This window comes from Vigna unguiculata, chromosome 1 (genome assembly GCF_004118075.2).
Source record: "Vigna unguiculata cultivar IT97K-499-35 chromosome 1, ASM411807v1, whole genome shotgun sequence".
Classification (NCBI taxonomy): Eukaryota; Viridiplantae; Streptophyta; class Magnoliopsida; order Fabales; family Fabaceae; genus Vigna; species Vigna unguiculata.
In genome coordinates, this window is record NC_040279.1 from 40,902,364 (window position 1) to 40,913,222 (window position 10,859).

A 10,859-nucleotide genomic window follows, 5' to 3' on the forward strand; every position below is an offset into this window, starting at 1 on the left:
ACAAAAAAAAAAAAAAATTCAAGACACAATCATAAAGTCAGATTGCAGGTTTTAACAAATTCTGTCCAATTTCAAACTTCAATACAAGCAGATAAATGCTGCGGCAAATGACCCTCTATGCAAACCCAAACAATCTCATTGACCCTTCAACAAAGGAAAAAACTAAGATACAATTTTTTGAAGTAAACTTGATATTTTATACCATTATTTATTATAAAATAATTTCACAAGGTGGTGAGAAGAAACTCTCCTAATTCAAAAAAGAACAACATAAACTGCTAGAGAAGTTTACACAAATGTTGTCGGTGACTGACTTATCAAATGGAGAACAAGAGGAACAATTTTCATTCTACAGCTGTGAGAGTAATCTATCTCCGCGAGAACATAATACAGTTTCTAAGGGTTGTAAAAGTGGTCACCACAACGACATTTCCAACTCATTGGCTTGTAATTGGAATAGCTGTTACCTTGGAGAAGAAAACCCTGCATTGCAGAACTCGGAGAAATAGCTACAGGGTGGACTCGGTTGTGACTAGGAATGGATGGAACTTGCACTGCCATGCATGGATGACACTGGTTGCACTTGTTGTGGCAAGTAGGAGGCATTGAACCTAATCTGTTTTTCTCCTCATACGAAGGGTCCTGCATACAAAAAAAAAAACACCAACAACTCAGTGTTTTTAAACAACAACAAACACAAAAACTATGACTTGTATTAAAGTCTACCATCTGTGGTTGCATGAAACAAGAAACAGGACACAGTTGCAGCAGAAATGTAATAATAATTGTTGCAACAAGTAAGATAGTGGTGGTGGGGTTCTGAATTGGATTGAGTGAAGCCATGATCATGAATGCCTATCATGTCATTTCTTGATGTCATTCCCAATCTATACCCAAACACTTATAATAAATTTAAATGTTAACTGAGCTGTGTGATGCTGATAATACTACAAGTTGGAGAGGGAAAAAAATAAAATGGTTTTGGAAGTTTTTTTCAGCTTTGTGAGTGATGAATGCTTTTTATTCCTGTGGCCTATGGAGAGAAGAAAGAGGGTTTGCATCGATCAGAGGGTGCGCGTTGTATTGGCAGTGTAGAGAGAGAGAGAGAGGGACAGTAGAGAATGGACAGCGAGAGAGGGAGCAGAGTGTGACAGAAAAAGTGAAAGGAACAGTTCAATAGAGGTAAACAAAATGGGAGAATCCAAATCAGTATCAAGGACCCCTTGCCCAGTGATCTATTAGTAGTTGTGACTGATTATAAGTGGCAGGGTGGAAAGAGAAAATTTTCTTGTGTGTATGAGTGGGTAAAATTTAAAAACACACAATGGCAGGTGGTAGTTAAAATTGTCATTTATTAACCTATCTAATTTTTGTAACAGTTCTTGGAGTGTCATGGTATTGAGCAATGAGCATTGAGTGTCTTTGACTTGATTAACGTTTTACAATTAGGAGTTAGTTTTGTTTTCAATCAGATTATGGCTACTCATGCAAGTAAAGGGGTGCTCTATGCTGTGGAAACAAGAAAGTGGCATTAACACTGAGAAGAAAATGAATCTGTTTGACATAAAAGACAAAAAGAACTCAACTCTGTACTGAACAAAGTTGTGTGAAAGAAGAAACTCATAATGTGTAATTAAGAAGTTACAATGATTTAGTGGTTTGACATCATAAATGGTACAAGTACATGTTGAAGTTTCGTGTACCATGTTTAATACTTTATGAAGGGTGAATAATGGTGTCAAACTTCATGAAATTTTGGATCATAATAAAGAGTAATCAAGTTGAGCTTCTCTGAAAGTGCAAGTATGTGCTAAAAGTGCAAAATATAAGTTAATACAATAAATAGAAGAGTTGGTTATGTGTTTTTACATTATCTAGCAGCATGAATTTAAAATAAACATTACTTTGTTTATTTAGTGATTAGTGACCTTATCCCTTGTTCTCAAGAGTTAATTGAGTAGTTACAACAAGGTAAATTTATTGTTCGACACTTTTAGGTGTTATTAGCCAACATCATTGATTTTTTTTTTATCTGTTTTACTGTCTTACTGTCTTTAGTGTAAAAGAGAAATAACAAAAGAAAAAATATTCACTTTTGCCTTTATTTTTTTATTAGATCATTTAATCCCATGTGTCCTGACACATTTTGAGTAAATAAACATTTTTGATAATATTCATAAAATACTCTATTACCAATGTCCTAAAATTACTTGTTAATAACAATTATAAAAGGCATGTATCAATAAGGTAAATATTTGACCACAGGAAAATAAGATTTAGATTGTCTCACTTTTTAAAAAAGTATAACATCAAATTTATTAAATTATCCCTTAACTTTACACTAAGTATAAGTTACTTTTAGTATTATAAAATTTATGACATTTATATCTATGAAAACAAAAAAATCTTTTTAAAATAAAGAACTAAAGCGATTAATGCTCGTAATTTGAAAATGTTTAGAATTTACTCAAATATAAAATAACAGATAAACAGTTTATATTATAAAAATTAAAACAAAAATAAAGTTAAAAAGTACATATGACTATTTTGTTTTCAGTTTTCTTTTTCAGGTTTGAAGATTCTTGCTGCGACTACACAGCTTGCAAATAGCCAAAGCTGTCACTGAGAAACAGATAGGGAAAACGACAGTGAACAAATTAGACGTTGTAGATATCATTTTACACGTACATTATTAAAAAATATTTATTTACTAAAAACAGTAAACTATTTCCATTTTTTTTTAGAATATGATCTTTTTTTCTTAGTTTTTATGGTCACTAAAAAAAGTACAATAACATATTGTTTTCTATAATTCTTCTGAGATTTCCAATTTGGAAATCAATTAAGTAAAATTGGCAGACAAAAATGTGAAGCAAAAGACAAGGTCATTGATATTGTCTCTCTAATATGTACATGAACCGTCCTCGATTTTGAGGAACCATGTTAATTTTGCATTTTTATAGCATAAAACTTATTATGCCATTTAGGAGATGTAATAAATTGAAATCAGGTATTAAAAAGTAACAATAATTATAATTATTTAATTAATATATACTAACAAAAAATCATTGGAAAATAGATTTGTTTTTCATAAAAATTCGGGTACGTGACCTATGATAAAACTCAAATGGAATCGGTGTGTACAAATTACTCATGATAACATTTCTTTTACTTAGTTTACAATAATGCTATATTCTTTAAATTTAGTTTTAAAAAACTATGATTTATTTGTATTTAACTAAAATACGTGCTGAATTTTTTATTTCTTACAGTCCAATATTTTAAGAATCAACTTAGTCAGTTCAGTATTTTAAGAATTAACTTAATACATGATTGGTTTAAGTTATGATCTCACTTGAACATAATTTTATATAAATATTTATATATGTGATTTTAGATTGAAAAATTAATCATGAGTCTGAATTAATTTTGACTTAAAATAATTTTAGAAATTTTTTCATGAATTAAAAATTTTACACTAAGTTTTAGACTTATTTTTTATAAATTAATATTATTCTAAGAAGTTCTGTTACTTCAAAATCAACTTTACTCGGTCAATTTAATAGAATCAATTTCATTTAATATCATGTCCTAAGTGGACATTATTTGATATAAGATCTGATCGCATACATTTTAAATATTTGTATAACTTTAAATAATCTCTCCAGTCACTAAGGTATTGTTTATCTTACATTAATAACTATTTTAAGATAATGATAGTACCTAAAGTAACATGATTAAATTGCATGCAAGGTCATAAAGTGATAAGAAGTTCTTAATAAAATTTGAAAAACTAAACTATAATAAAAGCTAAGTTCACATTAAATCATCTATAAAAGATGAAACATATTTCAATCTTTTTTTCAAGTTAATCATGAGCATCCAAGTTAAGACAAATTTTTTATTTAACTGTATCAAACCTAGAATATAAATTTTATACAATCCATCACGTTTTTTTTTATCTCTCTTACCTTACTCTTATTTTACACTTTTTCCTATCTTTCTTTGCACAACACACATTTTTTCTTTCCATTTTGTGCCCATGTAAGATTAAAACACCAAAAGAATCCTTATATAGTTCACATTATTGATAAGTGATAAAATCAGAATGAATTATATATGCATTTGTTTAGTCTTATTAGAACGATCGATGCTATGCCAAATACATTTTATCTTGAAAGAAAACTTTAGGTCAAACTTGAAATTAATGTTAGTTACAATGTTGTTGAACTGATTCTTCAGATAAATGCATTAATGGTGAGTAAGATTACTTTTGATTTTGTTTCCCTTATAGTTCAGATGCAAGCATCTACCTTAAAAACCAAAAGAATAAAAATGAAAACAATATTTACTTTTCTCACGTAGTACCACTATCAATAACTCGAACTAGAGAAAAAATCAGTTTGAATAGTAAATAGGAATCACTAACATAACTTTGTTAAATTTATCTTTTTGCAAGTCCCATATTGTATTTGTCTATTTTCTCTTTTAATTTCTAACATATCAAGTTGGACTCATCACTTGTGCTGGATCCTGGTTTCATCGGGAAGACAAGAACACTAGGTGAAAACATTAGATTTGAAGGATTACCTGATGGATACAGTTCAAGTTCATACTCATCAAATATCTGACTTCAATTTTAATCTATACGATTCCTCATCCTGAATCACGGTTGGAAAAGTCCAAGTGCCAAGAGGGTACTCTGATACCTTTCCACCTAAAAGAGTTCAATTGCCAGTGAATCATGGAAGGACATGGTTATGTTATCTTATACCTATACTGCTATAATGACTGACTCCAGAAAATTACCTTCTTTAGTGGCTTCTGCACATCTTTTCTGGTAGTTCAAAGAGAGATGTGGATCAAGTGATTTCAATAAACATTCATACTTTTCTTCAGCCTCACTAATGTGTTTTGCCTGGAATTCAGAATTTGACATTGTATCTCAAAGACATTAAGTATATGTTACATAACTACTATGATTATACCAATTAACAGGCAGGAATAAAACAAACTCATCAATATAGGCAAATCAACAATACAGACTCTGTAAAAAATTATGACATACAATTATAAAAATTAGATTTATAGAATTTTTCTTCTCTCAATATGTGTGAGAAATGACAATGCTCACTAAGGCTTTAACAAGAATATTATATTATTTCTCTACACAGTCAGCAAAATGCATTCTTGACAAGGTTTGAGTCCAAACTCTAATTGCACCTCCTCTCCCTGTAAAAGTGGGTGGTAGAGTGGTCATAAATTCATTACTCCATCATTCCATGTTTACCACTTGAGTTTACGCATGACAATAAGAAATAACATGTCACATTAGTTTAGGTATTTAGTTCAACAATCCTGAAAGAAAAAGAAATATAAGAATGCGAAATGCTTGACCACGCTGTATCTATTTGACTGCAGATCAGCAAATTTTGAGACAAATGTGAGTACATTAAATGATACTCTATTTTCAAGACAGGTCTAAGGCTAGTCCTGCTAAATAATAAGGGCCTATTAGTGATGATGTGTGTTTAAAAAAAGTGTCAGAGTGTTTTGCTGGAGTATTTCTGATTTTAATAATAGGTGGATATTAATCTTGCTGCTGCATACATTATGAAGGTCGTTCAGCCAACCAATAAACTTCAACAAATCATATGGACTTCCATTAGCAAGTATATAAATTAGCAGCACCATTTGTAAATAGTTTGACATTCTCACCAGCATAGCAGGAGCAGCTGAAGGTCCATATATTCGGATAAACATGCGCAAAATATTGAAACTGTTCTCTAAAACATCATCCTGAACGAGGGTTTTCAATCAAATCAGGACTCAGAAAACATTACAACAGATGGTGGTTAAAAGATTAGGAGAGTTGAACACACCTCATAATCATACCTGCAACATCAGGACAGAAAAATTATGTAAAATTATAAATAGAAAAATAACTAGACTAAGGCTGAAATCTAAATCAGCCTGTAATTACAGAAAGAAACAACAAAAAAATTAAGGATAACTTTGGTATTATCTGAAAATGATAGTACTTACAGATCGTCAGAAACTTCCACTAGGAACTCCGAAATTGAGAGAAATTCCATATGCAATTCCTCTACCTTCCAAAAAGATTCAGAAATTATCCTGAATTCATACAATTAGCTAAAAATATTTTGTTATTTTACATAGAGATTCATGTTGCTGACAATATTTTAGAAGAAAATTAATGCCTACCTCAGAGAATGTGTGTGTGCACATGTCAAGGGTGAGATGAATAATGCAAATATCTACTAAATATTGCTAATTAGTTATACCTTGGTCCCTTGCAGTTCATAGAGAAGAAGATTTAGCACTCGATAATCAAAAGACTTTAAATGAACAGCCTTCATCACATCCTCAACAAGAATCTGAGTACCAATAACTAATAATTGAATATATTACAAAAAATCTTTAAAAAGGATTTGAATCAACATATAAGCACTCTGAAGAAAACGAAAAGTGCATATGAATTATGTATACCTCCTCCTTGTTTATTAGCGCAGAACAAAGTTTTCTTTCGAGAGTCCAGTACTCTGCTCCATGTCTAAGTTCTTCTCTTATCCTTGTCTCATCAAGGAAAAAGAACATTGAACCAAATTAAGCTAAACCTTAATTACTCCATGGGAAATGTAAGGTAAAGAGTGCAGAATCAAAACCTTTCTGTCAAAAGGCCTTTGTGTTCAAGAATAGTCAAAAGTGGTCTAAGTGGGTCGTTTGAGAAGCAAGAAACAAATAATTCGGTTCCCCTCTACATTTAAAATTAAATTATATGAGAAAACTTAAAGTTATTACCTAATCATCAACATTCAAATTGTCACTGAATAAATCAATCACCTTATCTTTTTCTCCAGATACATGCTTTTCATTGTTGGGTGTTTGCAGCAATTTCTCATTCATTTTATCAAGCTGCATCATAACAGAGACGGTTTCTTAGAAAAAGTAGTAGCTTTTGCAGATTTCATACTTACTATTGGAATATATAAGCAAGTCTCAAAGTAACACTTACAAATATGAAAAACAAATGCCAAAACATATGCTTCCTAGTTGGAAAAAAATGGTTCACTTCATCCTCATGCATTTGTTGAATGCAATATTGCATAAAAATACACCTCCACAAACTCAAAGGCCAAGTAACCCACCAAGACATTTAGGTATGAGAATAGGAATTTGAGCATCTTAATGCAAGAAACAGTCATTGAAAGGCTGCCCAGGGTAGTCAAATTTAAGCAACCAAATCTTAAATTTGAGGAGTGCGTAGTTTCTTAATAATAGTATTCATGTGTTAGAGTGCATTACTTGACCTTTGCTTTGCTTAGATGAGACACTTGAACAAAAATAAAATGCAGATAGTTTCTTAATAATAGTATTCATGTGTTAGAGTGCATTACTTGACTTTTGCTTTGCTGAGATGAGACACTTGAACAAAAATAAAATGCAGATAGTTTCTTCATAATAGTATTCATGTGTTAGAGTGCATTACTTGACCTTTGCTTTGCTGAGATGAGACACTAGAACAAAAATAAAATGCAGATAAAAGCGCTTGTGCACCTAGGTTAAACATCAACCCCATTGAACACATGTGCATTAGGACTGTTATTAGGAAGATAACTGAAATGATGATCCTTATTTAGGCCAAGCCCAAAACAATAAAGAGCCATACAGGTCAATGTCAGTTATCACCATTGTTACAAGTCACTCCATGATAGCACTAAATATCTGTCATTTCAATTGCTATAATGACATTAATCCTGAAACATGTGGAATGGCTCTGCGTTGCCTTTCATCTGGCTTGAGGAGATCTATCTATTTTCCCCTTTTGGGACCATTGATTAGCTCCACAGATGCAGTGGAACCACATTTACGAATCCTACACCTTCAAAACAGTAATTGACTTGAATAATAAAAGAGTGACCGAATTTAATAGCATCAATCAAGCATATACCTGATAAATATAGCTCTCTGTGAATGAAAGAATAGGTAAGTGTTTGAAGATTGATTGTGGCTTGCTTATATCCAATCCATGAAACATAAAATAAGACCTGCACTGAAAAAAAAAAGTTCACATTAACATACAAATCTCAAAACAAGTTCTAAAAGCATGAAGTGTTAATTAAATGGTATCAAGCCTTCCACAAAATTACTCTCGTACATTGTTTGTTGTGAAAAAAGCTTCAGTGCAGACCGGATGTATGCCACTTTATTCATCTAATAACGAATGTGGTAATTGATGGCAAAAACATGATATTATAACGATACCAATAAAGTTTATCTGTTACGAATACTCACATTTACTACCTAATCAAGCATTATAACAAAATATCAAAATCACAGCAAAAGGTTATTTTTTAATATACACTTACAAAATCCTCAAGGGTAGAATTTGCCATTTGCATGGAGTCCAACCCAACCACGGGCATGTTGTCATTACAACTTTGCAATAAACTGTATTCTTCGGTCTGATTGCAACTAAGCAAAGGATCTCCTACAATACTTTGTTGAAAACCTAAGGTAAAATTAAAAAAATATCACAAAAGTAGAATTAAAGCATGAAACAAAAATATGATCAGCAAGTTTAAAAAATATTGTATGAAATGAACATCAGCACACGCCATGGTAATGCAGCAGTGGAAGGCATTTAATGCACCACCACCCGCAATCATTGATGGTTAATATCTTTATCCAAGAGGGTATGAGTATCAAAGACGTGTAGGATAATTATGTGTGAAATCATGAAACGAGATAGAAAATCGTACTACTACTATCTCTAAGCAAAATAAATGATAGTGCCTTATAAGTTTTGAACAGGAGCCAGATAAAGAGCGATTCTCAATACAGAACGTTCTATCCGATGCAAACAAAAAACAGTAAAACTAATAAAAAAGCACACATGAACACGATAAAATAGGCATAGCAGTGCAGTACCAGAACTTTGTTCATTGGTGGTGGTGGTGAAATGGTGGTGCTTGTACGCGTCCTCGAGGAATGAAGATGAGAGCTCCAAGAGGGAAACGAAGCAGTTTCAATTTTCAAATTTCACTTTGAACCATGAAAATGAAAAGAAGGAGTGGGACTTACAGTGGGAATAAAATGGGAAAGCACGCAGCATTTGTCGTTGATGGCAAGATCTCCGCAGGGTTGGATCATGAAGATAATGAAATTAGCGAGGAAGCGGTTAGAGTGGTGATTGGAGTTTGAAACACCTCGTGATTCCATGAACTCCAGCATCCTCTGTACCTTCTCTAGTTTCCGTAACTCTTCCATGTCCCTTCTCCCACCCAGACCAAAGTTTTCACACAACAACTTCTCTCACACCTAAAATTTACTTTTATGTGAATGAAAAATTTAGGTAAAATTAATCTTTTTATTCTCAGATTTTTTTTAAATGGTATTCCTGTGTTTTTTTTTTATATTTTATTTTTTCTACAGAAAATAATTTTATTTTACCAAACATATCATTTTATAAGAATAATATTTTGTTTAAATATAAATTATAACATTTCTAAGTTATTTAAACTTTTCATTATTATTTTTGTGTGTTGGATATTCATATTCTAGTTGTAACTCACTCTTGAATCCAACTTATCAGTATCTCACACGCATAAAGTCAGAGTTCTCGTCATTATTTCCCTGCTTCTGTGCTCTAAAATTAGTTATTGGAAATGTTTTGACAGAATAAACTTTAAAAATAAGAACACAATGAAACAACTATCTCAAAAAATAATATTGAAATGTTTGACATATTATCACATATTATCAAAATATAATATGGAAGTTTGTTGAATAATTAAACTATCGATCCAAATTTTAATTATTTAATTTTTTAAATAAATGTAATGTTTATCGAAAATGTGTACGGAAATCTAGTTAAAAATTTACAAAATTTTAAAATGTAGGGTCTTCCTAGAGTTGTATTAATATTTAAAAAAAATGTGTAAATCTTATAATATTCAATAAAATTTTTAAATGGTATAAAATGTCATGTAAAATTAAATTAAAATAAAATAAAAAACTGAAATTGTATAGAACTCAATTAATTTTTTTAATTTATATAAAAATGTTATATTCAAGAGTATATAAGTTTAGATATATTATTTGCGCAAAAAATACATGTGACTTTTAATAAAAAGTCACTAAAATTCTTCAGAATTTATAAACCTTTTATCTCGTATGCTGGTTATTGAACTTTTGTTTCTCTCATCACATATAACTTTTCTTTCTTTGTTGAAGGGAATATCAACATTATGGTAAATTTTTCTGTAACAAAAATCGTTTATATAAATTCTCAACTAAATTAGTGAAGAAACCTTGTAGCAAAAATGGTGACTTTAAACTTAAAACTGAGTCATGAATGAAAAAATATTCAAATATAGAACTATTGGAAAACAAAATAAAATGATAACAAGTTAATTATTAAAAATAATAAAAAATTGTATTGATTTTATGTTTTAATTTTGAATTTTGAATTATTTAAAATATTATATTTCAAAATTTTTTATAAATATAAATATTATTTTCTTATTACTTTTAAATTCCTATAATATAGATAAGTTAAAATTTATAGTACATTAAAGATCTTTTAGATAATAGTTGTTTTTTTAAAAAATGAGCCGTTTCAATAAAATACATTGTTTGAAAACATTGAAATTTAAAAAAATTTATGAATGTAATTTATTAATTACAATTTAATATTTTTAAACTTCAGTTAAAAGGGTAAAAAAAATATTAAAAATTTCTTGTCTTTCATATTTGCATTTTTATTTTCTCTCTTAATTGACTTAGTATTGGAAGGTTATCTACTCGGCTTTTATTTAAAACTCATGTTTTGATCT

General features: G+C 30.3%; 1 protein-coding gene across 1 annotated transcript; it reads right to left on the reverse strand.

Annotated features, from left to right (window-relative positions):
* Positions 1–402: 402 nt before the first annotated feature.
* On the reverse strand, positions 403–9,330 carry LOC114171301. Its single transcript, XM_028056429.1, has 14 exons — positions 9,106–9,330; positions 8,953–9,025; positions 8,391–8,533; positions 7,973–8,074; positions 6,865–6,936; positions 6,687–6,778; positions 6,511–6,592; positions 6,306–6,398; positions 6,046–6,110; positions 5,883–5,895; positions 5,719–5,799; positions 4,810–4,918; positions 4,591–4,717; positions 403–642 (listed from the first exon to the last, which is right to left on the reverse strand). Exons 1-13 carry the CDS (start codon positions 9,289–9,291, stop codon positions 4,620–4,622), a joined length of 1,209 nt encoding a protein of 402 aa, XP_027912230.1. The 5' UTR covers positions 9,292–9,330; the 3' UTR covers positions 403–642; positions 4,591–4,619.
* Positions 9,331–10,859: the final 1,529 nt, after the last annotated feature.

Bases quoted from the DNA above. Each gene is read 5' to 3' on its own strand.
- LOC114171301 (XM_028056429.1), bottom strand. From the start codon at position 9,291: ATGGAAGAGTTACGGAAACTAGAGAAGGTACAGAGGATGCTGGAGTTC. The intron at 6,399-6,510 runs GTATACATAATT...ATTGGTACTCAG, and splicing joins CGCTAATAAACAAGGAGGAG to ATTCTTGTTGAGGATGTGAT. The intron at 4,718-4,809 runs GTAATTTTCTGG...GAACTCTTTTAG, and splicing joins TGCAGAAGCCACTAAAGAAG to GTGGAAAGGTATCAGAGTAC.